The sequence below is a fragment of the Micromesistius poutassou genome (assembly GCF_964030765.1).
Source record: "Micromesistius poutassou genome assembly, chromosome: 8".
Lineage (NCBI taxonomy): Eukaryota > Metazoa > Chordata > Actinopteri > Gadiformes > Gadidae > Micromesistius > Micromesistius poutassou.
In genome coordinates, this window is record NC_140278.1 from 17,415,735 (window position 1) to 17,442,718 (window position 26,984).

Below are 26,984 nucleotides of genomic sequence, written 5' to 3' on the forward strand. Positions count from 1 at the left end.
AACGTGGATCTTACACATCTTAAGATGGATGCCAATCCTGTTCCGTTATGGTCGGACCAAAGTGGCCACTTGCAATACATTGTCTGCAAGAGACAATGACACCCACCTTGAAACGTAGATTGTAAACTCAAGCCATGACATGAGGCCACAAGACGGACTGAAATCAGTTCATACCCTGCACAATGAATTCATGTAAACTTCTACATTGCAGCCCTAGCCCGCTTTCCATTCATTCCCCGGAACACTTTTTCCCTGTTTGGTTGTCCCTCTTTTGTCTATATGGTCTTTTATTGTGGGTTGACCTCTCCTCCGCTGGGTAAGTTACAGTCTGTCTGTGCCATCTGTTCCCCATACCCCCTGCAGTCTCACTGCCAAGGCTCTGGTGGGCAACACACAATGGCTCCAAGTTCAGCACGCACACTTTGCACATTTTGCTTTATTTAACACCATGTCAAATAATGACAAATGCACATTCAGGCCGGACATTTCTCATTTCAGCTGAGCATAAAGAAATAATTTAATTTCAGGTAAAACTTATGTACAAACAAAATAGGTTTAATACGGTTCGGAGTTCATAATTAATTTTAGTAAAGGAAAAGCACCATCCCAAGTAAAGACCAGGTATTCCCAAAAGTATTCACATGTTCCAACACATGAACAGAGAAGTATTTTATTTGTTAAGTCCAACAAGTTGCTGCGGGGTCCGCATACAATACCAGGCAAAACTACACCATTGTGCTCACCCCTCATCTTTTAGGAGAGGCGAATGTGTGGGAGAGTGGGTGAGAGATTACTAAGGAGGGGGAGGTGGGCTGCTACACACGTGATGTCATCACAGCAAGCGGAGAACTGTAGGAGGAGAGTAGGCAGCAGAGAAGAGAATAGGGGAGGAGGTGGTGTGCACAAGGCAACAGCTGAGGTGCTGGTGGTGAGGGGGGGGTGTTAACAAAAGAAAACTAATTACAGAGCGGTGGAGGGCAGCAAACATCATGCGAGACTCAGCCGGAGACTGATGGAAAACAACCATGCAGCCGAGCTCGGGGAGAAGAGAAAGAAAACACATTCGAAAAAATGAGCGATGCAAGAAAGAAACGCGTGTACAATCATGAGAACATGAGACTAAATAAATAAAGAAATAAGTAAGAGCAATGGAACACTAGGCAAGCTGTGACAGACTATAAAACCACAACTGTCCAAGCACTTAAGAATGGAGGTTCAGCGCTCCTGGTAATGAGAGTATAAATCTGCTGCCAGTGACCTACAGGCAGCTTCCAGCCGTCACATGTACCCGGGCAGGGGACACCCGGGAGAACGAGGGAGCCAAGCAGAGACCGGGCTGAGGCACTGGAGAAACCATTTATTTAAAAGTTACGTTGTTTCTACAACAATGCTTACAAATAAGTTGAGTTAAAAAAATTGACATTAAAAGCATAGAAGTAATCAACACGTTTGTTATGTATTGTATGACTGCACCTGTTAAAATGAAATTTAAAAAACAAATAAAAAGTTAAAAAGAAAAAATAGAAGTACATTTTGAAGGATCAGTGCCGGAGCCGGGTCCGGCGGGACGTGCGGGCGATGGGTGTGGTCACGCGGGGGGTCTCGCTCTCCGCCATCACAGCATCTAGTAGAAAGAAGTCCAATCAGTCCTTTGAATTCAAAAGCGCTCAAGTAGTGAGGAGTAGGGAACGCAAGCTGCGCTGCCACTGGGTTTGTGGCTACGCTCAGAAGCCATCAGACGGCCAGACACAATAATGGCTCGCACTCGATTCCTACCTGAGCATGACATGGGCCCCAGACCAAACGCAGACTTTTATTACACCACTTAAATGGGCCAATTTACAGCAAACATTGCTTTTCTTAATCCATTCAGGGATTATCCATTTGGAAGAAAACAATTTTCTCTAAAAAATAAATGGTGTTTAAGCTAGGCAAATTTCACTCACCCTCTTCCTCCTCCTCCTCATCACTGCTGAAGGTGATGACAGGCTTCTTGGATTTGCGGCTGGCCTTCGGCGTTACAAAGCTGTCATCAATGCGACTCAAAACCGCCTGTTTGGATTGACCTGTGAGAACAGAGAGACGTTAAGGTTTTGTGGCGAGGTTGGGAAACTGTTCAATTTATGCAATTGGGGCAGGATACAGTGTAGCCACAAGGGGGTTCCACCCCCCAGCCGGAAGGCACCGGGTTCAATCCCCAGTGTATGCCAGCCAGAGCGAGATGGCCAAACTCTTATTAGTGGGTTCTCCCTCCAGATGAAGGGCTAAAGATGAAGGTCTAAAGAGCAGTGAACACTTCTACGCTCTATGCTTTCAGTGGAACTTGCCTCTAGTGGACCGTGCCCGACCCCTGGCAGGCTGGGGGGTTTGTGAGACGTTCTCTGCGGAGCCTCCCTCCTCCATCTCGGGGCTCTCCACGTTCTCCAGCCCCCGTGTGTGAACAGCGGTCAGCCTCTTTTCAAACTCATCCACCTGGGCCTGAGTGATACCAGAGAACAAAAGGTTTGTAAATCAAATAATCAACGACGATCTTAAGACAAGGTTCTTCTACAAAATCTGTTGATTTGCAAAAAAAAAAAAGTGCAAAAAGGAAAGTCTACATATGCAATACAGTATTATTAAGTCCCAGGTAACAATTAAATTGTAAAATGTTTCTGTACATCGAAGTGGAGGTTGATAGTTGGCAATGTAGCAAGGTTTATGTGTTTCTATTCTTTATCTACTGTTGCCGTTTTGAGTGCTTCTCATACATATCCACATTTGCCGCACATTCATGGGGAGAGCATGTCGTGCGTTGGGCTTAATTGGACACAACCGTGGTTAGCGTATAAAGAACCAACAGTTTTGTACCATTTGAAATAAAATGCAGGAATCCAAAAGTTCCAAACCAGTTATAGAAGTAATTTAGACTATGAATCCCGCCAACCTGTATACATTCTTAACTGCAAGTCTCTGTAGTCATTTAGTTTAATGCTGTACGACGGAGAGAAAACCAGAGTATCTCTTTTTCCTCATTGTACTGGTACTGCCAAGGGGGGAATCTGATGGGGTGGGAACACAGGACACAAATGTGTGATTGGTCAGCATTGTGGTAGTGCCATTGTTCTGGGTAGCAGCAACGGCAAACAATGCAGAACTAATCCTGGCCAATTTTCCTCCAGAGCTAGAGAATTTTGCATTTTGTATGTGTCCTAGAAACAAAAACATATTTTATCAACCTAGTGTGAATCCAACTGTGGGATGAGGTGACCTTGTACTGCTAAAGGTCCCATGACATGCCACCAGGTGTGAGTGTGATTAGCCGTTAAGAGGCTGTTTTGAAAAACGGGCTCTTCTGACATCACAAGTGGGTGTGTCCACCTAGATGTGTGCTGGATAGATCAGTCTACCAGCCTACCCAGTGGACTGTAGCAAACGTTGCTCATCCATCCGTCACACATCTAATTGGACACGCCCACTTGTGATGTTGGAAGAGGCAGACTTTCAAAACGGCTAGTAACGGCTAATCACACCACACCTGGTGGCATGTCATGGGACTTTTAAGGTTCTGCAGGTACTTGGTACCCCAGAGAGGGTATACAGGAGGACGGGGTGGGCGCGGTGGTACCTTGAGCTGGGGCTTGGCACCGCGGCGGAGCTTGGCGGTGATGGAGAGCAGGGGCTGGTAGACGCCGGGCTCTGTCAGCTTGTCGCTGTAACACTCCCAGCACTCCTGCAGCCTCTTGAGGCCTCGCTCACACATGGACAGCAGGGACAGAGACACGGCCAGGTCGCACCACTGGCGCTCCGTCCTGAGGGGAGGGGGGAGGGGTCAGAGGTCAGGGCATACCAAGGTGAACACACAGAACGAGGTTAACACAAGATGGATTTAAGAGCGACTTTAAAAAGGCAGGAGGAGGTTATTTATGGAGAGCGCTCCGACCTGGCATTTGGAACAAATCTCATTATGGGGAAATGCATGCATGTCTTGATTCAGTTTGCTTGTGTAATATGAAATGTCCTTTCTATGGGAGTGTATGGATGGATGATTCAGAGCATGGGCGGCAATGCAAGGCTTTTGAACGAGCCCCTCCAAACCAGAGCGAAGTCCCACACGGTCTGCACTCCCGAGGCGCACACGTGGACGACGAGTGGGCCCTGGTCAGCTACTAGACCGCGGGCTGAGGACACCCAAATGGTACGCTTGCACTCACTTGGCCGTTCTAAAACGTTGACACAACTTCTCCACCAGCGATTCAGTCTGCCTCTCTTTGGTGATGTACGAGAACAGCTGCCTGGAAACCGGAGCACATGAACACATCACATTAAAAACCAATCCCACGGAACACACCAACAGTTGTTTATCGACTAGTTGAGGCCATTGTCATGATCGAGGGGAACCTACTTCATGATTACGTTGAAGTCCTCAGCGCTCATGCCCCTTTCCGGGTCAGACAGCCGGCTGATGATGTCTGGCAGCAGGTTGTAGATCGCATTGTCCTGCACAGCGGGAATAAAAGGGGATGAGACCCAACAACCGAACACCTCTCTCCATACCTCCTGGTGGGAGCAGTAGGGAGTGAGCATAGCATCATTCACTCACCTTGGAGGCCAGCTCGTTGAAGAAGTTGAGGGCCAGGCTGGTGATGTGCGGCTCGGGGTCGATGAGGAGCACCGCCACCTCGCCCACCTGACCTTTGACCTTGAGGACGTCTTTGAGCACCAGCTGAGTGAGGACCGTCACGGCCGTCTGCCTGACCGAAGGCACTGGGTCACTTAACCTGAGGGGAGAGGAAACCCAACCAGGGATACACAAGTCAGCTCGTACCGACGTCACATACGGCTACGCCCTCCGTTAATGCCCTTTTCCTTTTGCCCACGTTGTTCATTCGGGAATCGGGAATCCCCCCCATGTGGTTGGATGGAATGGACCAATTTGTCCAGGCCATGGCGGGTGGCATTTTGAGACTGATTTAGATCCACGACACAAAGGAAAGTAATTAGCGCCTGACGTTACAGGGCAGGCCTCCGGGCAGAGGATCACACGTCCAGTCGCCGGTTGCGGCTGGGGGGCCTGCTCCTGGTTTCATTTGAAGCTGTAGTTGCATGGCGCTGCATGCTAATGCTGGGGCTTACGGCAACAATATAGAGGGTAATTCATTCTCAACACCCTTATCAGGAGGCTCCAGGAATGATGTGGAGGTGTGTGTATGCATGGGGGAGGGGGGGGGCGCAATTAGAGAAAACCAGGGACTTCAGAAACACTGCCAAGCTAATGACAGCGTAGAATGTTTCATATACTTGTATAAAAACCTCAAAGTAAGAAGCAGCAAGAGATAAAGAAAAACCCACAAGACAATAGAGAACTACTACATGAATAGAATGATCGTCTTGTGTGTTTTTTTTTTTTTTAAACACAAGAACTTCCAATTCTGCAATGTAAAAAGGCTGGCAGGACCTTCGACTTGAGCAGAAATTATCCCTTTCCACCAGCAGCCCACTGGATCGCCATGGGGTCCCAACACACCAGCAATTATGCTGTTCGGCTTCTCAAACGGCCCCTGTGCAAGGGCCAAGGGGCTACTGCCTAGTTCAGGGAGGGGAGGAGAGGGTTGTAATCCCGCTCAGAGCTGGAATCTGTTGGACAGTTGCCATGGCAACATCCACAGAAGAGGGTCAGTATATGAAAGCGATGGCAGAGTTTGTAAACAAAGATCATGTCAAAGTTGACCTCCCATTTAACAGTTTGAGGAGGGGAAGGGTGTTTGGCACGAGACACTCGCTACGCTGGGAGGTGGAAATGGGGTCAGCCTCTCAGGACCAGCGCGGAGGGATCCCCCATGAAACAAATCAAAAGCTAGAGGGGAGGGCTGGGATAAACCTCATCGCCTAAACGCCCACTTGCCAGGCTATCAGCCGAGGATTGTTTCCTTTAATTACAGAAGAGTGATGGCAAGGGAGCGCTGGGTATTATAATGTGGCATCTGATTGGCAACAACACCATTAAAGTCTGTGGAACTAGATATGATGAAGTGTGGGCACTTAGTGCTGCTTGGCAAAGATACATTGTGTTCAACCACACTGAACCTCAGTATGGTAGGCAACCCCGCCCCAAAACGACTCCATCACCAATATTCCTCTCATTGAGCCCTCCATTGAACAGTGTGTGTTGTTACGCTCATTAGTATGAGAAAAGTATAAGCAGCGTGCCACTCATCCATAGGTCATGTGGCGTTGGGCGTTACCTGGCATAGAGGTTCTGGGTCCAGGGCTCCAGGATGTTGGGGAAGCGAACAATAAGGTCCCCCAGGGCGATGATGGCATTGGCGCGGACCACGGGCAGTGGTGAACGCTCCAGCACGGTGAACAGCAGACGCGTGTGTTCGTCGCATACCGACGGACTGAAGAGGAGAAGGGTTAAGGGAATAGCCAGTAAGATGTGTACTGCCATTTACAGACACGCTTCACATGCAGCTCTGTAAATCAAATAAAGGTAAATCATCAGCAGGTAAATCAAAGAATAGACATTTTATGGCATAAAGCCACATCAGCTGTACGTACTACCAGAAACCCAAACAGGTTTCATCCTCCTCCGTAAATGGCTCACTTCTAGAAGGGATGTGAATAACTCAAATTTGGTCGAAGAATCAGTGGGTGGTATGAACGAATAATCGATTATTCGATGTGTGCCGACATTGTGTGCCGACATTCACAAAGGCAGCCATGGATCATCGGCAAGAAATCACTTAATATCTTAAATGCAAAAAAACTAACTTTAACAGTGATCAGTGTTTGTGTTATATGCATATATATATATATATTAATATTTATGCTTATGTATTGTTTTTCTGTACATGATTAATAATAATAAAAAACGAAGTGCTACAGAACCAACATTAGTTCTGTCCATTAATTCTTGTTTATTTGAATGGGAAAAAATGTTAACGGCCCAAATGTTAAAAATCGGCTTTGACCCTCGGGAACAAATAATCGAATATTCTGACCCATTAAAACACAACATTAGATATTTAACATGTACTTCTTCAGGTCATTTGGGAAGCGGGCCGAACAGGAAGTGCTGGTACCTGATCATCATGAACTGGGAGAGGGCGAGGCAGGCGGCAGTGGTGAGCTGGGGGTGAGCGTAGCGGCCAGGAGAGCTGCACACCTTCACCAGCAGTGGAAGGAAGCAGAACAGCATGTTCTCCTCTGAACCAAGCAGAGGACAGCCAGTTTAACAAGGCAGCACGGACCACGTAAAGTCACATCAGCAGGAATGGTTTGGAAATTGAATGTGGTACACTGGTTGTCAATGCGCCAATAAAAATTGTGTTTTATTTATTTTTTTACCAGCCAGTAATTCTGTCTCGCAGATCTTTCTTATGAGCTCCGCCTCTGTGTCCTCAGCCGTGGCGCCAATCAACCCGAGCTCCTCCTCCACGGCACTGTCATTGGCGGCTTGCTGTTGAGAGACCGTGTTGGAATGGGATTACATCCACTGAACGTTCCTCAGTTTAAGGATAGCCTCTTGGGCGAATTGGCTGACTTTATCAAAGGGTTTCTGTGATTGGTCAACCAGTAACTGACTGATCTGAAAAGGTGCAGTGTGATGCTTTAATAGGATCTTGCTGTGATGTGGCAGATTTTAACCGACTGAATGCCTGCCTGCCCCCCCATATCCACGGTGCAGAAGCTACCATTGCCTGTACTGATGAGGTTCTTTCATAGATTCATGGAGAGCATAAAGTTAGTCTGTGAAACTAGAGGTCACATGTAAAAGTAACATAGCTCTCTAGAGCTGTTGGTCCTTCCTGGGCTAAATTAGATACCAGGCGGTGAACCATGGCTCCTAGGAGAGGACCCAATCCTCCAGGAGATACAGGGCTCATTCTCAGGTTACAAAACACCATTCTAATGGGATTATATTAGACTGGGTAGCCCCGCCCATTCTGCCGGCGATTGGAAGGGTCTGGAGAAGAGCAATACATTTCTTTCAAGTTTCGATACGTTTTTGCGGTAGCCAATCACCAAGCTGGCTTTTCCCCTGGCACACTATTGGCTGGTTTAACACAATGACGACAGGGAAGCGACTGCAAGCAGTCAATTTAACTCCGCCCGTTAATCACGCCTCTTGTGCTGAAGAAAATTACAGCAGCTTCCCCAGACCAACGTGCAATCTACGATTAAGCTTGGTCTGGCAATTGCCAGGCATTATATACTAATTAAAACACTTATATTATATTTATTCCATTTATGCAATTTTGTTTCCTCTAAAATTCTAAAAACTGCACCTTAAAGCTTAAACAATGTGACAAAAAAATTACCCAGTTCAACAAGTTACTGATTAAAGTGTCACATCATTTATGGTTGCAGATTCTGCAATGTTTAAGAAGTTATAGGCACTGACATCATTACAACTATACTGCATCACCATTCAGAAAGGCATTTCACTCAAACTAAAAGAAGAAGCCGTAAATAGTTTCCAGGTGTACCTTCGATTTCGAAGGCCTCTTTTCCTTCTCCTCCCTCTCCTCCGTTTCTCTCCTCCTCCTCCGCAGCTCGGCACTGACACTGCCCTCCAGGTGGGACACCTGCCAGAAGGCCACACAGCCGCACAGAGACAGCAGCTGGGCCAGGCTCACACTGCTCACTACAGCCACAACACACAGGAACACAGGCGTTACTACCAGGGAACCGCCAACCGCTGTCCAGGAGACCACAAGGAAGAGGCAGCAGCAGCTTCTAAACGGGCATCTCGAGAAATACATGAGTGCTTTCATTATGCCTGTATTTGTACAGTGCATAGAAACTTGCTGTTTTAGGTTTCAGTTGAGCCTTTGATAAACAAATCAAGTTTAGATGTACTGACCACTGTTGCATTGGATACTGCAGAGTGCTGTTTTTTCTTTTAAATTGATAAATCTACATACTTTCAGGTACACCAACTACAATTTTGCTGTCCAAATCTCAGCATCAACATCATAACTTTCCAAAACTATAAGTCAGTCTGAAACCATTTGCAGACCTTGTTCAGCAGAATCCTGAGAGTCTTGCGAGTCGCCTTGGGATTGGACGGTCTCCTTTGAGGCTTCTGTTGTTCTGGTGACCTGGTCCAATAAGAGATGGGTGCTCTTCTGCAGTAGCAGGGAGCAAAGCTGGTCGGGGGACTCGGCCAGGAAGTACAGGAGACGAACAGCCTGCTCCATGAAGCTCTGCCAGTGAGGGTCCTCCTTCACCACACCTTTGAAGGGGAAGAGCAGGAGTCATTGACTGTACCATGTGTGAGCTGGGTTAGCATGTGGGATCTTTGACTCACAAAGCAGTCTAGTTTTTCAAAAGGAAAAGGATTTACCTTCTGCGATGGCCTTTGTTAGGCAGGTGAACAGCTGGTGGTCGTGGGGCAGTCTGAATGGGGCGTTCTTTGATTGCTAGAAAAAGGTATCGGTAGAAAAGAAATTATGCATTCAGTCAATGGTGATTCCTAAATCGTTGACTAAACTAACCATTTAACTGGTAAATGGGCTTACCCTGACGTGATCTGTGATGCTGCTGATGGTAATGACCACGTCTCTGGCCAGCAGGAAGTCTTCTGCCACCTTCTCCCCCAGAGCCACGTTGCAGAAGGTTTCCACATTGCTGAGCACCACCTCCCTCTCAGCCCTGTTGAAGCCACAGAGTTAATTGATTAGGATAAAGATAATAGGCTAGATTCCATCAATCTGGAAAACATCCTCCATAATACCCATACCATAATAAAATAAGCCCAAGGAACAAAATAATTACCTGTTTTAAGAGTATTTATATAGTCGTCTCCCTGACTTATGAAAAATTTGACACATTCAGTGTTAGATTATCAACCTCCACACCTGATAAAAGTTGTAGAGGATGCAAAGCTCTTCATATTCAACAGTACGTATAAGCACCTCCAGAACCACGATCTCATGTGAAAGTTTTATTCAGATTTCTCTTTAATTAAGCCTTTAATCAGATGCAGCCTCATTTTGATTGAGGGACTTGCTTCAGATCAGCCTTTGGTATTGCCTTTAGATTTTCTGACAGAACCCAGTGGTTATTGGTGAGTGGACACATGTCCAACACAGGTGTCAAATACGTGCTCACCCCAGGGTTGTGTCCTGTCCCCCCTTGCTTTTTATTTTGTATGCAGATAGCTGTAGGACAGCTTCAAAAGGGCAGCTTCTTTGTAGATTACTCTGACGGCATCTCCCTATCGTCTCCAGGGTTCAGCGTCAGATCATGTTTGTGTCCTACCTTCCTTAGTCAAATGCGTTATGGTAACTTACTCAACCTGAATGTGTCACATTTTGACATTGATCATTTGAAAATCTAACCTTTTCATTAAATGTTGCTTTAATGGGTTGTCTGAAGGAGCAGAATAGAATCGTATTATGTTTAAAGTCTGCTCCAATATAACTGGAGCAACGCCAAGAGACTCGGTCTTGGAGAAAACAGGTGGCCCAGAGAGCAGAAAGAATTATCAGCCAATCTGACCACGTTCTGTCCGGTGAATTCCCTGTAAGGCCCAAGTCGCTACACCGAGTCTCTGCTATCAGGCTATTAAACCGCAGACAGTGGTCATTTTGATAATGTTACATTGCTTAAACTTGTTGGTAATATGAAACAGTATATTCATTTTACTGCTGATCATTGTCGTCTTTTACTGTCAAAAAGAGAAAGTCAAAAATATAGTTTATTCATTATTATATATTTATTAATTTCCGGCTATACCAGATCGCTGCTAGTCTAGTCTTTAAATGTCATGTAGATGCAATTTTAGTTTACAAATGTGAGACTGCTCGATCTAAAATAAAAATAATACACAGCACAAGCTACAAGATGAGGAAACGGCTGGTCAGTTTCCTCTATTCTGCAACTAACATGGATACTAAGTCAATAAAGATAAGAAACTGGAAGAACCTGTCTTAATCCTGTCTGGTCGCAACACGACCAGACAGACCGCAGGCTACCACGTCGTTTCTCAGCACCTTTACCCTCCAGGTTTACTAGCTAACCTAAGGCCAGGCCTGCCTATTGTCCACATAATGTACGTGGGAGGCAGGGTTCGCAGAAGTATGCAGGATTAAATATGTTCTGAATGCCCCTGGCTGGCTGAAGAGAGGCAGCGTGGGTGGACTGCAGATAGACTCTTTACCCTCTAGCTCGCTCTTTCCTTCACAAATCCTTTGAGGTAGATTGAGGAGCAGCGTTGTAGTAAGCTACATTCAGCGCATCACGCTAGCAACCAGCCAGGAGTTATGTGGTCGTGACTTGAGGGAGCTTTGGTATAATGCTTATGGTTCTCCCCAATGACGACATGCTTAACCGTGTACGCATTTATATTTAGGGGGTACTAAGCATGTACCATTTCCTTAACTTGACTCACAACCAACAAGCCCACAACCCTTAAGCAATTAATGTTCTAATCAATGTTCTCCAAAATAGCACGTATTGATAAGAAGAATGTGTCACCCTCAGATTAGCTAGGAGCCCATTGCCAACTGTTGGGTACCTTCCCACTGGGGATTACATAGTTTAAAGCATTGGATTCACTCCTCCTGCCTTGAACACCATCCATCCAGCGTCTCTACGGGGGGCCGGGTAGGCAGGTGGATACACATGTTTGCTGTGGACTGGAAATCAGTAATAGAGCCAACCTCTGCTGCAGTTTGCAGACTACCAGACAGGGAAACCTAGTATCCCAGGCTTGTCTTACTGGTATACAGTAAGACAGTGTTTATTTCATTGAATAACAATTTGTCATAGTTAGTCAACGACACTTTTCACTGATTAGACTAACTAAATAAAAATCAATTTATGACAAAATCGATTTGTCGATTTTAGAAAAATTAGATTAACACTGGCTCACATAAGCCTTTTCTGCGTCATAGGGTTCGACAATAATTTTTTAATGATTAAAAAATATATATATTTGGTCAGAGACAGCCAAGTTGTGGTCGATAAATAGATTGAGAAGCCAGCCAGAGGAACAATGTTTTTATATTGGAGAACATGGTGGCTCATTGCTGCAGAACATCCCCTTATTCCGCCTCACAGAAGGGGTATAAATACTGTAATCAACTGAATTAGTCATTCAACAGGGTCCCCACTCTTTTCAGCTCATCATTTTCTAACACCCTTCCTTTAACAGCCGTGATCCATTATGCTACAAAACAGATTATACAATGTTTAAATTGTAAAAGATTTGTTAAACTTGTAAATAAAGTGTTTATTTATGTGACCTAGAATCAAAATAAAAATGTCACTTTATTCATTGTACCCATATGATGAGATGAGTTTAAATAAATGAGTTTGACCTCAATGAAATTGTGCCCAAAATAAAGGATTACCAAAATAAATATGCCATCACAGAATGCAACAGATTCAGAACAATTCAATGCAGGACTATGCGTCACATTACTGACGGACACATATCTTTGGAATCCAAATGGAATATGATTGCATTGCTGATTTCGGTGCGTCTTTGTGACCTGGATGGATACGGTGTCGCGCTGTACAGGCTCGCTTTTATGGACGTCTGAGTTGATGTGGGACAACTCGCATTAGCAGCCGATGCAACACTCTCAGTCTTCATGCATTCGTCATACTCCATTTTGTGGTGTGTTTTCAGGTGGCTGAATAAATTAGTTGTGTTGATGATCGGCAACACAGGACGATCTCTTCGACTTCTACATTAAAATTTTGTTTCTTTTCTTTCAAGTATTATTCTTTTCAAGTATTGGCTAAGCCTTGTCCAGACTGCCTCCAGTAGAGTCAATTTCAGGCTTTGCGCCGCAGTGCAGTTTCTGCTGGACTCACGCAGACAGCATGTGTAAAGGAGCGCTTGGTTTGCTTTGCAGCGGATACAGCATGGGCGGGGCATGCTTATTTTTTATTTAATTTTTTTGCGGAGCATGCATTATTTAATATAACCAATTTGGGGGAGAGCACACATTTTAAATATCACACGATCATACATTTTATCGTGGGAAGCCAATATCGTAATCGTGATAAAATGTTGATTAATTGTGCAGCCCTACCCAGCCTTATAAACAATGTCCACAGCTGTTAATCTCCATGACTACGAGCTAGTCACAATAATTTACAAAATCATCTATTTCACCAATCCTCAGCCTTATTTTCTTTAAAAAAAAGTTAGTTAATAATAATAATAGTAAAGTTAATAAATAAATTGTGGTATTGATTGCAAATGTAAGGAAGACCTGTTTTAAAAAAAAAATAATAATAAAAAAAAATAAAAAGCCATGTGCTCAGATAAAGGACAACATGGCAGTACCGTGCAGCCATGCCCAGCAGAATCACTGCAGCCCTCCTGTGGAGCGGCGAGGTCTCCCGTTTGCCAGTGAAGCGCTCCCACAGCACCTGGACCACAGTGGACTGGAGGCTGCTGCTGCTGCCAAAGAACTCCTGCACCTAGCACAGAGACGAGCTACTGGTTAGAGACCACCACAGAAACATAATCAATAAAAAGAGCAACGTTCAATAATTAACCACATGGATTGGAGGAAGGAAACAAATCATATAGCAAGATTTACCTAATTGGACAATACTTGATAATTATCCCTTTTCTGTCATCTCAATACAGTTCATTGCTCAAAGAATAAGAAAATAAGGCTGATGACCAAGTAGTGCTTCATTTAAATGTTCCCCTGTTGTACATTTAAATATCCCTAGTGATATCCTGCATATCCAAGTGCACGATATTGTCAGCTGGATTCTGATTATTAACTGTAGCTTTGCAAAGAGGGTTTGATTAGGGTGATTAAGATCACTTACTATCTCCTCCAGACATTGGATGGTTCCTAGGGAAGCATCCACCATCAGCTCAGAGAGGCTGTCCACCAGAGTGTGGGCCTTGGCTCTGGAAGGGAAAAGGGCATGGCCATCAATTCATATTTCATGAAGAAATATCACTGCTAATATAAATGTAATGCATAATCAAATAAAGTAATGGAGTAAAATAGATAACCTATTTGCTTTTAAGTCAAAGCATTTCAATAATACAAATGATAAATCATAACACTAAAATAAACCGTTTAGACATGCCATCAAAGTCTAAATGCATGTTGTCAACTTTTCAGAATACACATGTTTCAGTCCATAATGTCATGGCACTTCATGACAGACTATGACCAGTGAGCCACCCAGTGTCCCCAGCATGGGCTTCCTACCTGGTGGAGTCTCCCTGGGGGTTGAGGTAGAGGCGTCTGTAGGCCTGCACCACAGCGTCCTTGACGGTGGGGTCGGTGGACCAGACCAGGGGCAGCATCCTCCTCACCCCGGACAGAGCGTTGGCCGCGCTGAACTCACACACAGTCACGCAGAACTGCACCGCCTCCTGGACCACTGAAACACATCCACAAGGTCATTATAAAATAGTATGAGGTTTTTCCGCCATGGTCAATACATATCGGTTAAAAATATGGATACATTTTAATTAGTAGGCAATCTTTATTAATTAAAAAATGCAGACGAGAACCAGTTTATCAAGGAAATGACTGTGTACACTTTTAATAACCAAATTACAGCTGGAATTTAAATCCCATCCTCATTTCAAATAAACAGCATGTAAAGTTCCCCATGATCTCATCAATGCCACCCATAACAGTCCCTTCATACCCGAGGTGGTTTTGCAGTAGAGCATGGTGTTGATGACCGCGATGGCCCTCTCCACCTGCAGGGCAAAGCTTTGTGTATCTTTGAGGTACTGCACCAACATCTCCTGTTTCTTGAGCTCAGAGTCCTCTCCCTCCACCTCCTTCTGAGGGGTAGGGGGCAGGTTCTGACTCTGCTCGCTGGAGTCTTCATCAGGCCCTGATGGAAGATATTGATAGTCAGATGAAAACATCATTGGACACAATAATTACATGCCTGTCAAGCTGAAAGGAAATAATTTTGAAACCCTTGAATAATAAATATGAATACTAAGATTACTGTTTCTACTCATCCTAATATAAAGTCGACTTAACAGCTGACATGTCTCACTTCTGTCAGATGACTTGCTTTTTGTGCTGTACAAATACATTTTACTGTGAAATTAGTTATATTGAAAGGAAGTACGATATTGTTTAATAGTGCCCGACTGATTCTGTGCACTTTTGGTGCGGGCCCGCTGCCCGTACTGATATAAGGGAGTAAAAACCAACAGACATATTTTTCCTGGTTAGCGTCCATTTTAAAAAGCACTCAAGAAACTTTGAGCTTTTAGATCCAGTTACGAGCAATTATTTTTATGAAAGAGGATGTTTAGTTAAATGAGCTTCTCATTCCAACACATTCCGAGATTACTTCTCCCACCTTGAAGTAGCCACGGAATGCATAGCTGAGGGCACCAACTCTTAATAAAGACACACCAGCACATGCAACAGCATTTACCTTTGAAGAGCAGAGCCAGGGCCTCCATGACAGTCTCGGGGGAGAGATCGTCGAGTGCAGAGAACATCTCAGACTGGGGGAATCTGCCATGTGCTTTTATACACAGACGCACCGCATGTCTGAAGAAATTAAACACAGGAGGTAAATTGTAGTGTAATGTATTCACCTGGGACCTCAAATTTTCAATTATGAGGTTTGGGACATTATAGTTAAGGCATTGTTCAAGTAAAAGCTGCATAAAAGATGCAACATAACCGAAATTAACACCTGCCACCAGCCCATGGTAGAGTTGACCAGTCGGCAGGTGAAAATGTCCGGCTACATATTAAAACAGTTGCTTGGTCGATCGATTATTTTCCATGGCTGGTTAAGTATGATTGGCCAGCTGCATTCCTTGTTCACCCTCAGATTTTTAAAGAAAAGCTCATGACACATCGAACCATAGAGAGCTGAGTAAACGCCTTGCCTGACATACAAACAAACACCCGCTGTTGGCATCCTCCACATCACTACCCCGACTTAGCATATCTTTGAAAGTGGGATCATAGTGGGAGGAGCCTGTCACTGTAGGCCAGCCCTTACAGCCGAGCAGTAAACCTTCACTACACGACCAAGATTACCAGCCAGTCAGGACAAGGACAACCCAGCCCCCTGGTTCAATGAGCTCGCATTCGCCTTGGTATCATCACTGGGCAAAATGTTGAATCGGCATATCAAAATGGTTTGGAATATTAAATGGGCCATAATTGTATTTCACAAAACTCACCTGTATTTATTAACCCGCAGTAACTGTGCAATCTGCACAGCTGTTGCCCTGTCATCTTGTGCCTCCTCCATCTCTTCCTCCACCACCTCCTCGTCATCATCGTTGTTGTTTTCTTCCTGTTCTTCTGCGCTGGTGGGCTCCAACACAGCCGTGGCAGTGGTCAGCAGCTCAGGCTCCATGGCATCCCACAGCTCTGACGCCCTTATGACTGCCACTGGCATGGAACAGCAGCGAGGAAAAGTATAAACATCAACATTCGGACACAGGCTGGACAGTCTTGACCCCAATAAGAAAATAATTAAAGTTGAACAATTGAACAGAACTTTTCAAACCATATCTTTTTTTAATCCAGACTTTAGCTGAGCACGCCCTCAGATTACCAAAGAATAAGCTCACGGCCCATTGAACTACACAGAGAGCTGGGTAAACGCCTTGCCTGACACACAAATACGCACGCTGTTGGCATCCTTCACATCATTACCCGACTAAGCATATCTTTGAAAGTGGGATCATAGTGGGAGGAGCCCGTCACTGTAGGCCAGCCCTTACAGCCGAGCAGTAAACCTTCACTACACGGCCAAGATTACCAGCCAGTCAGGACAAGGACAACCCAGCCCCCTGCTTCAATGAGCTTGCATTTGCCATAGTATCATCATGAGGCGTGGTTGATAAGGGAAATTGAAAATAAAAGTTTAAGAGTTGCTTTTGAGGCTTTGTTTACCAGGTGCTTTGCCTTCCACCTTCTCCTTCAGCTCTTTGAGTTTGGTCGTCTCCTTCTCCAGAGGGTTCTTCAGATCTGCACTGCTCAACTGAAAAACAACACTCAAATCTAAGGACCACAGCAACGAAGCTTCACATCGTATGGTGTTCTGGGTCTTAATTACCTTGCAGCTATAGGGGTTATGAGCGATGAAGGCCGCCAGCAGCTGAATGGCACTCTTCACTACGTTTATAGACTTGTCCATCAGCCTCCCCACAGCCAGCCCCATCACCTCGCTGTACCGGCACAGCGGCAACGCCTGGCAGGCAGAACACAAGCATTATTCAACAGTACAACCATAAGAATATCGTGGCAGTGGCTTTCAGTGACGACGGGGTGAACTGACCTTGCTGTTGACAACACGCGTGTAGACCTGCAGCACGCGTGCCCGGACATGGGAGTGCGTGTCATGCAGATGCTCCTGCAGCGTGTCGAAGAAGCGATCGCGGTCCGCTTTGCCGGACTCGTCGAGAGCGTCGCCGCACAGGACCCTGACCAGGATGTCTCCCAGGACCTCACACACCGCCACGCGCATGTTGTTGCTCTGGGTAGCAGATGGAACATAGCGTTTGGACATAGCAACTGTATACAAATCCATGCATATGGAATTAAGATAGAGGAATTTATTTAGCAGCAGGATAGGGTACAGCCTCTTGCTTGCAGATAGTCTGACCATTCGGGATCGAAACCAGTTCCTCATGGCTGCTGCATTATACCAAGCCAAATACAGTCAGCTACTTCAGGGTATCTGCAGGTTTCAGCAAGTCAAATTTAAGACTTTTTAATACCACCTTGAATGAAATTTATCTAGCAAGAAAGAAGCCTCTCTACGTGTCCTTCCTGAAAAGTCCCGCGAGAAAAATAAAAAATAAATAGTCCTGCCCGACAAATTTAAGACCTTGAGTTACAGTATTTAAGACCAGTATATGACATTTTTAATGAATTTAAGACTTTTTAAGGCCTTAAATTTAGAAACATGAATTTAAGACTTTAAGGCTTTTTAAGGATGCGCGGACACCCTGTACTTTCTACCAATACACTGAATATTTGATTCATGCATTTAACAAACAAGGGCCATTCAAACATGACAATGAATGTTTACAATGTAAGTGAACCACTGTTTCAGCAGGAGCACCGTAATAAAAAGCAAAATACTTTTTGGGCAGTGCACTCTAGCAAGGAGGGGCGGGTTATCCCCTAAGGTTGTCATTTATGCTTCACACACACACAGTCGTTATACTACGTGTGTGTCCGACACAAGAGTATACTAAAGACCATTCAACATCAAGAAAAGAACGTATGCTGCGGTGCTTTCACAAACTGGTCAGCAGAGACTGGCAAAAAAAAACACAACAGGATTTCACACCCGTTCTCTCTAAATTATGGTCTTAATTCACGACCTGTGACCAAAGGGCATAGATAGGTAGAACATAGGTTTGCTGTATCTCACCTCTCCTTCCAAGTGCGTGATGAGGACACTGATGTTGGGGATAATCAATTCAGGCACCAGGGAACTCAATTCCGACAGGAACGAAGAGAAGGCCTTGACCCCCGACCCTTCTCTAGCGAGCTCCTCACTGGACTTCTGACCAATCTCTCTTAATTAGCAAAAAGATAAACCGTACAAATAACCATTTGTTAGCCTCACAATAACCACCATACGTTTCAGTGAGTCCAAATGCACGCCCTTTCTTCTATGATAATTATGTTTTTTGCTCGCTCTTTTGGGTAAAGGATTAACAGGTATCCTAATGTGGCCTGTGTTGCTCTTTGAGACCAACTGGTATTAAGGGCTATACAGATCTAATTGATGTGACAAAAATGCATATGAATTGATGTATGCAAAAAATTACATTGAACAAACCCAGGTTAAAATGCATTTAAAAAAAAGTACAGACTAAATATTGTCCCTTACCTTATGACCTCTCCTATTATTGCCCGGACTCCATACTCTGTGCTCCACACAGAGACCGCCTGAGCACACACAGAGGACAGCTGCTCAAAGTGCTGCAGCAACTGAATCACTTTGACACTTGCACCTGTGGAGAACAGCGAATGACAGTGGGTGGTAAGAGGATATCTGAGTTGAGTACAAAGTCAGGCATAAACAGCCGTTAATGTATACTAATTGGGCGTATTTTTCGGTTCGGCCGTTTTGGTTGGGGTTTAGTTTTAAAGACTTCTGAATTTAATGATAACATGGCTAACCCAGTAGGTGGTTGTACTTCTTTATCAGCAACCCGAGCAGGTGGATGACTGCATCCCTGGTGGGCTTGCTCTTCACGTGGCTGATGGTCGGGTTCTCAAGGAGCTTGTAGCAGCAGCATGTCACACAGCTATTGGAACAGATCCAGAGAGGTGATCATTCTTAATGTGGTACCACCTGAGAAGACGCAATTTCAGCATGCTATACTTTGATATGAATGAAGCACAAGGTTAGATAATTAAAAGCATAACCAATATTATGTTAGTATTTATCAACAAGATATACTGCAATACATCAATTATCGTGTATGAAACATTTGATGAACTAATTTGTATAAAACAAATTGTTGGGTTGCCTGCCTCTACATTATATAAATACAACCCCAAGTAGAGGTTTGGGAGAAACACAACTGCCATGCTAAACTACACAGTATAAAATCATTATTGCAGAAGCCGGAACACTTGTCATCTCCCATTAAACAAACAATGTTTAACAACGGTCTGGTCTACCGCGTGAGACCAGCAGGAAATAGCATTGCCCAAATTGAGCCAATTTAGCCGTGGCAGATCCTGCACTGGCTCCGGTGGTCATGTGTTGGACTACCTGATGAACTCTTCCTCCACTAGGGACAGGCTCCACAGGGCGCGGATATCCAGCTGGAGGAGTTGTACCAGGGCCTGCAGCACCGTCTCCCTCTCAGAGTCCCACTGCACCAGACCCTCACCAACCTTGCCCTTTTTGCCTGCCTGTATGGTTAAGAGTGAAATCTAAATGTTACACACAAGGGATGTGCCGTTTTCTGTACGCTACATACTAAATGTTATATTTTTTGCATTTGCCCTCAGATTACCAAAGAATAATAATAATCTTCGCTTTCAAAAGACCCTCAACAGAGACTTGCTTCTTGTCACCTGATACATATACATTCAAAAACAAATCAAACATGACAGACACACAATGGCTGAGCCCTACCACGTGTCCATCTGCATTTCTACTGAGAGGACAGAAGTGGAGGGCTCTTAATTACTGTAGGTGCGCCCTTACAGCAGTGCAACAAGACTCCGTCACACCGCCAAGATTACCCACCAACCAGATGGCCAAGAGCAAGATCTCTTGGTCCGACAAGCTCATAAACGCCATAATCTCATCACTGGGCAAGAACTCTCAAAGATACAAAATAAATTTAGGGAGTACAACCCCTTGCATCCATACCTTGCCCGGTGCAGTGACGATACTTTGTCTGCAGGAGTCGCTTTCCAGCACCTCTGTAAGTTTGCAGAGTAAAAATACACCCATCTTCACTGCATTCAGCTGCTCCTTGCGGTCTGCGGCTGAGAGGTCAGTGGAGATGAGCAGCGCCGGCAAGGACACAGACAGTCCACTCACAACTGTAAAATAATGAAATGGGGGCGGTTGAGAGCATTGATTACTACATTGTGAAATCATATTTTTGATTCACAGATGCTCGTGCAAAGATGTGGAAGATCTGACCTTGTATGAGCAATTCAAGAGTGTCCTCTTTAATGCTCAAGTCCACTGCGTTGCTATGCCTTAATGAGAGAAACAAGATTTTAGAACAATGACAAAATGGTTGAAATTCACGATGAAACAAAAAACATGAGACAAAAAATAAAAGGCAGATTTGGGTGACAAGACTCACTGTAGCACACTGTAACCAGTGTCGAAGTGCTCTAAGATACACAACGGCCCCTGGCTTCTTAATGCGGCCTTGAAACCTGTTTGAGAAATATCACGTTCAGAAACAATACAGTTAACAAAATATACAATTTGTATTGCATAAAAAAGCCCATAGTCTGCGCACTCTTACTACTTACTGTTGAGGTGGGACGGTACGTGTTTAGGGGAGACCACGTCCTGGACCACGTACTGGTTGATGCCCCCAGTTTTCACGAGGTCACCCACGCAGACGGGTACAAAGAAGTCCCAAGACATGTCTGTAGTACAACAACATGAACTTACTCAACAATGAAAGTAGATCTGGCTCGATTTTGACAAAAATGTGCTGTCCGCAAGCCCTCCACTCTTGGTTAAAAAATTACGACTTTAGGAAAGAACTATACACTGTGGGTTGGGTGTAATATGTATATATCAGCATTTAGTCAGCCAATATGTCGGTAGTATCCGGCTGTAAAAGTATTACACGCTAACGCCATAATGGTCGTGGAAGTTTAGCCTGACGTGCTAGCAACCAATGACCATACATTTAGCATGTCCCCTCGCGTTAGCTTTGCTTTTTTCATGCTCAGCCATATCATCATAGAAAGTTAAAACCAAATAACATGTTAAAGTACTCACCGTTGTTGTGGGTAGCCTTGTGAGCCACAGTTAGGAGCACTAAAGACGGGACCTCTTGCTAAGTGGTTGACTCTACCCAGACGGTTTGAAACCAGTGTTTGAAATCCGTCTAAACATCGCGCCAAATAACAGGGACAGTGACGTCATGTATGGACCCGCCCCTACAGCTCCCGTTCAGAATCACCTTTTAGGGATGGTGCGCCACCCAGCGGAAAACAACAGCACGTCGGCACCAAGAGTGTATGCCGACCTCTACCAAAACAGGTTACCATATATAATGTCGTTGGTATTCAGCAAAAAAGCCACGATTTAAAATAGAAAAACAGACACGTTGTTGAGGTAGTAGCTGTATTCAAATAATTGAAAACATAATCAACACCCTCTCCCTAGTACAAATGTTTCAGCTACAGGAATGGCAATACTTCCCTCATGAAATGTCTTATTTTCCATACAACACTCAAATCAAATCTTTAAAAGGACAATTTCAATTGACTACCAAAAAGTAATACTGTCAAAATGCAGCATTGGTCTTAACTTTCTCACCCTATTCATTGTCATTCAAAAAAAGCTAGAGCTTAACATAGGCATTCATGTAAAATAGAAATAAAAGTTATTAATTGAAAAGCTATTTTAGAGTATTGTGTAGTCATACACGGCAATATTGATATCAGTGTTATGGCATTTGTAAATGTCTAACTATTAGGGGAAAATGTAGTGTTTGTTTTTCATTTGTATAACAAAATGTAAAAAAAAAAAAAAAATACCTACAACAAAACATTACAATGAGCACCAAAGTAAATAAAAAAGAAATTCAACCATTTCAAATATGAAATTTTAAATACAGTTGTAACCATTAGTCTCCTTCATACACTGCATCAGACCACGGCCATCAAAAATGTTAACCAATAAAGCACCAAACATTAAGAAATATGTAAAACGTACTAATAACTAATGTTCAAAATACTATTCCAGCCATTTTCCATCTATTCAATCTGTTCCCGGCGTTCTATTGTTTCACTAACAAAGTCATTTTATTTTCTCTTTCGGTCTTGAGAGCAGCGTGGACAGTACCTATGTGGAATGAAACAATAACTCTGTGTCAAACTGGTGTTCATCTTGTTCAATAGGAATCGATTGCACTTAAAATAGACGTTATGTTAACAGCATCTCTTTCAGTTGAGGCCTTCTTACCATTTTCCACGTGGTTTGGTTGTCAGACCCACACAAGCGAAATGGAACCACTCGATGGAACACTGGAATCAACAAGACAAATGTCAAGCAAAATAAGATCTGGGGTCATGGCTTTAATTTCATCAAATGGACTACCATTATGTATAGTTATTGAATGAGACGCTTAAATTAAGAATTTCTCACAGTGAAATAAGAGGGGAACAGGGAATTAATGGGCAGGTAGGGTTAAGGATAGCAGGGAGAATTTTGGTTTTGTAGTTAAGATTCAAGATATTCTGAGTGTAATAAATAAGAAATGGACCAGCCACCCTCTCTAATCTTACCTACAACGCCCTTAGAGCATGATCATGGGAAGATACAGGCAGCAATTTACCAAGCAAACATTCAATAAGACAATGGGTGTACATGATTCTCGTAGGGAAACGTTCACACTGTGGGCAGTAACAACAAAGGAAACAAAGGTGAGGGGAGTGACCATCGTGGAGAGTTTGGGATTGGCCATGGCTTAAGTCAGCCATGGCAGGAGAAACTAAATGAATTTGCAATATACTAGTCTATGGGTCTACTATGGGTGAAGGGGGCATGTCTGCAAGGCAGTTAAAAAATCTGCACAACAAAGAAGTCAGTTGATTGGCATGGCCTGAGTACCAATCTCTTGGCTGCAGTGGCAATGAAAATGCAAACTATCCTTTCAACACCTAACACCTATCAATAAGAGAGACGAAGGGAGACATATCTAGGTCCAAGGACAATTTATACAAATTAATTTTAAATTGCCTAGTAATTACATAAAGAAGGTTTAAATAATTTGTATACAATTGGATTAAGTAGTTACGTAGTTGTTGGTAGTCAAGATTACTTTTTCAACGACGGGTGTCGAACCCAAATTGTGAATGAGACTTACGTCAGTGTTGTCACAGCCGATCATCTCCCCATAGGAGACCTGGTGGCACAGGCAGTAGGTGGGCTCGTTGGGGTCCACAGGCATGTCCAACACATCTGAAGGATGCACGTTGCCAAAGTTGGAAGCTGGAGCATTGAACTCTCCTCTGGTGAATAAAACAACAGTGGGGGATCATTGAGACTTGAGTCTAATGTTGTCAGAATACATAATGTCTTAAGTACTTGAATAACAGGACGACATTAATAACCCATCATAAACATGCTGATTGAAGACATTGACTAGAGCAGAATACGAAGGAGGCTCATTCAAGATTATACACACGGTTGGAGAAGTTTGACTTTCTTCTGTGCACTCTTGGGACTTCCATCCTCATCCGAGCTCTTCACTTTAGACCTAGTTTTAGCCATCTTCTTCTCCTTTTGCCTTGCGTCAGCTGAAAGTCCAAACAACAAGGCAGCCGATCAGGTACAAATTTGCCATGATGTGGATTTAATCTCCTCATACCATAGATAGTTTGCAAGTGTGGCTTGATGGTACTGTTTTACAAATAAATGGAAGTGAATAGGTTGGGTTGGACCTCCGTCTCAAATATACATTACCAAAGCAATGGGAGTGAGTAATCGACTTATGTTTACATTTATGGTCAGTTGTGAAGGGTTCTATTATGACTAAACCAGGAAACCCTTACTTTTCTTTCCCTTACTAGAGGTTGAGTCATAGTCAGTGCTCTCAATCTGTTTCTCCTTCAGGTCAGCCTCGAAACGGGCCAGGTCTGTATCCAGCCGCCGGATGTGCTTGTCAACCTGAAGAAAACAATTGAAAGAAAACTCATATTGTTGTGTACAAATTAGGTTGAAGCTAAACACATTTTTTTCTGGGATCCAATATAGCCAATTTCTTGAATGGAGTAAATTATGCCATAAAAATCCACTCAATTGTGTAAACATTATTTGAATTACCAAACATAAAATGTAAAATTGTTCTTTTTTTGTGGAACCTTATAGTCTGTTGCCTGCAGAATGTCTGTCTAGGTTATGGCACTAACTCACCATCTCATATGTCTGCATTGCCAGCTGCACCTTATCATCACCAAACTCTTTGCATTTACTGTATGACTGCTGAATCTGTCTCAGTATGGAGAGCTTTTGCTCTGAAGAAAGAGTCCTTGCATTGGAAGTGTACTCCTTGGCCAGGGAGTCTATCTGTCCTTTAAGATCTGTGGAGCAAAGCAGAATGGCTTTGTAAAAAAGTACTTGGACTGAATTGTTATGGTATTCCATATAAGACATACACACAGACAGACACACCGTTAACATTAAATGTTAATCTAGTAAAGGTTTAACAAGGGTTATACCTTTTTATAATAATACTACAAATCAACTTTTGTTTTCTCGCAGTTGAGGTTCAATTGTGTGAAGCACTACATTGTCATGAATACGAAACCAACTCTAATGTATTAGCTATGTATCAACCATACCCTCTGTCCGTTGGTCTAGGTCCCGCATCAAATTGAAGTTTCTCTGCAATTCGAATGGCAAATTCTCTATGCCTGGGGTTGTAAAAGAAGAGACAGTATTAAGTTACATGCCTTCCAATAAATCTGAATCGGGCAATAGGCATTTATATAAAATACAATTGCAATTGTAAACCACCAAAGGCGACGTCTGCCGCGGGGATCAGATGGGAGAGTTGGAAGAATCAAATGTACAAACACTAAAACACAGCAAAAATAAAAACAAAGATCACCGGTTGAAACCAAGAAGGAGTTAAATAGCTAAACGCTAGTTCATATGTTTACGTGGTGTTTCCTAAATGCATCCATAATTGGGAGAATATAAATTCCAGTAAATAGACTGTGCCCAAAAGCCATTAATCGCGATGGGTCGTCTGAACACTACTGCGTTTAATTCAAGATTCAAGCATTGGTGATCGGGCCGATTACATCCTCAACGACAAGACAGCGTTGAAATATGCGGTACGAAATCCCTTCCCATCCACAATTAACTATTTAATGCTTACTGTCTAAATAATGTTCCAGGTACATTCCCGCCGCCATCTTGGAAAATGTAAACAACACATTTTTCCGGCAGCGGAGGAAACGTTTTGATTGGCTGCCGCCATTCTCTTGGTGCGCTCCGCATTGATGACGTCACGGGGAGGGGGGGGGGGGTAAAATAAACTTAAGTGTTCATTCTGTAAACATGTAAATTGTAAACATGGAATCACATCGGCTTATTCTTATCATAAGGTGTACAAGCAAACATTCCCTACATTTCATATTGAATGTACGCATAGCCTGGCCTACCCCTTAGTGTTTAACTTCCATCCATATTCTAACAACATAGAATATAATTTAGAATATATCTTTAATGTTATCTTTATATATATTTTTGTCATTGCACAGGTACAACGAAATTGAGGTAGAAACTCTCACATCAGTGCTCTTAAAGTACAAAAAGACATAAGAAGACAAACAGGCACAGTATAAAATTAAATAAGATAAAACAACTATAAAAACTAAAACTGTTTAAGTAAAAACAGTTATTGCACAAAATTATTATTGCACATTTCATGTTAGAATCTAGTTTTGGCGTTTATTTATTGCACTGATGGCCCTGGGATAAAAACTGTTCTTTAGTCTGTTTGTTCTGCCATATATGGTCCTGAACCGCCTCCCTGATGGTAGCAATTCAAAGAGGTGATGGCCAGGGTGGGATGAGTCTTTGAGGATGCTGTGGGCCCTCTTAAGGCAGCGGTTGTTGTAAATATCCTCCAGGGATGGGAGAGAACATCTGCATATTTTTTGGGCAGTGTTAATGACCCTCTGGAGCCCTTTCCTTTCGGCAGCGGTGCAGCTGCTGAACCACAGTGTGACACCGTAGCTCAACACCGACTCAATGGAGCTCCAGTAAAAGGACACCAGCAGTCTGTCTGTGAGGTTATTTTTCCTTAGGATCCTTAAGAAGTACAGTCTCTGTTGGGCCTTTTTTTGTATTGTTGAGGAATTTACTGTCCAGGTCAGGTCCTCCATGATGTGGGTGCCCAGGAATCTGAAGTCTGAGGCCCTCTCCACACTTTCTCCATTTATGCATACTGGTTGAATGTCTGTTTTATTTCTTCTGAAGTCAATGATTAGTTCCTTGGTTTTGGATGTGTTGAGGATCAGGTTGTTCTCTGAACACCATGCTGCCATCCACCGTATCTCCTCCCTATATGCAGTCTCATCCCCTCCTGATATGAGCCCCACAATAGTTGTATCATCGGCAAACTTGATGATTGCATTTTCCGGGTGGGTGGGAGTGCAGTCATGTGTGTAGAGAGTGTAGAGTAGGGGGCTCAGCACACAGCCCTGTGGGGAGCCGGTGCTGAGGTTTACTGCTGAGGAGAGATGGGGTCCTACTTTAACTCTCTGGGGGCGATTTGACAGAAAGTCTTTGATCCAGTGGCAGAT

The 26,984-nt window shown here is 43.8% G+C and overlaps 2 protein-coding genes and 3 non-coding genes across 7 annotated transcripts; all 5 read right to left on the minus strand.

Annotated features, from left to right (window-relative positions):
- Window positions 1-596: 596 nt before the first annotated feature.
- ncapd2 (non-SMC condensin I complex, subunit D2) lies at window positions 597-21,520 on the minus strand. Of its 2 annotated transcripts, XM_084471950.1 has the most exons (33): window positions 21,439-21,520; window positions 20,958-21,077; window positions 20,783-20,858; window positions 20,614-20,672; window positions 20,335-20,510; window positions 19,726-19,868; window positions 19,125-19,252; window positions 18,832-18,955; window positions 18,367-18,514; window positions 17,263-17,460; window positions 17,041-17,175; window positions 16,878-16,965; window positions 16,157-16,370; window positions 15,391-15,509; window positions 14,635-14,829; window positions 14,187-14,361; window positions 13,792-13,876; window positions 13,292-13,428; window positions 9,507-9,639; window positions 9,332-9,407; window positions 9,005-9,220; window positions 8,472-8,629; window positions 7,330-7,441; window positions 7,065-7,188; window positions 6,225-6,380; window positions 4,583-4,760; window positions 4,385-4,479; window positions 4,194-4,274; window positions 3,608-3,791; window positions 2,328-2,478; window positions 1,947-2,066; window positions 1,531-1,624; window positions 598-1,344 (listed from the first exon to the last, which is right to left on the minus strand). In XM_084471950.1, exons 2-32 carry the CDS (start codon window positions 21,073-21,075, stop codon window positions 1,542-1,544), a joined length of 4,185 nt encoding a protein of 1,394 aa, XP_084328076.1. In that variant the 5' UTR covers window positions 21,076-21,077; window positions 21,439-21,520; the 3' UTR covers window positions 598-1,344; window positions 1,531-1,541. The 2 variants fall into 2 exon arrangements, with proteins under 2 accessions (XP_084328075.1, XP_084328076.1); XM_084471949.1 differs by having other exon boundaries at window positions 597-1,624.
- LOC311352306 (small nucleolar RNA U85) lies at window positions 15,790-16,084 on the minus strand. The gene has a single exon (XR_014636883.1). It is a non-coding gene; the product is annotated as a small nucleolar RNA U85 (small nucleolar RNA).
- LOC311352305 (small nucleolar RNA U85) lies at window positions 16,523-16,817 on the minus strand. Its single transcript, XR_014636882.1, has one exon. It is a non-coding gene; the product is annotated as a small nucleolar RNA U85 (small nucleolar RNA).
- Window positions 19,959-20,278, minus strand: LOC311352304 (small nucleolar RNA U85). Its single transcript, XR_014636881.1, has one exon. It is a non-coding gene; the product is annotated as a small nucleolar RNA U85 (small nucleolar RNA).
- A 283-nt stretch (window positions 21,521-21,803) lies between the features above and the next one.
- Window positions 21,804-25,589, minus strand: ing4 (inhibitor of growth family, member 4; the record flags this gene model as incomplete). 2 transcript variants are annotated; one of them, XM_084471999.1, is made up of 8 exons in its annotated part: window positions 21,804-22,509; window positions 22,630-22,691; window positions 23,534-23,678; window positions 23,855-23,966; window positions 24,237-24,336; window positions 24,583-24,749; window positions 25,011-25,082; window positions 25,553-25,589. In XM_084471999.1, 8 exons carry the CDS (start codon window positions 25,587-25,589, stop codon window positions 22,470-22,472), a joined length of 735 nt encoding a protein of 244 aa, XP_084328125.1. In that variant the 3' UTR covers window positions 21,804-22,469. The 2 variants fall into 2 exon arrangements, with proteins under 2 accessions (XP_084328125.1, XP_084328124.1); XM_084471998.1 differs by having other exon boundaries at window positions 24,222-24,336.
- Between the last annotated feature and the right edge of the window lie 1,395 nt (window positions 25,590-26,984).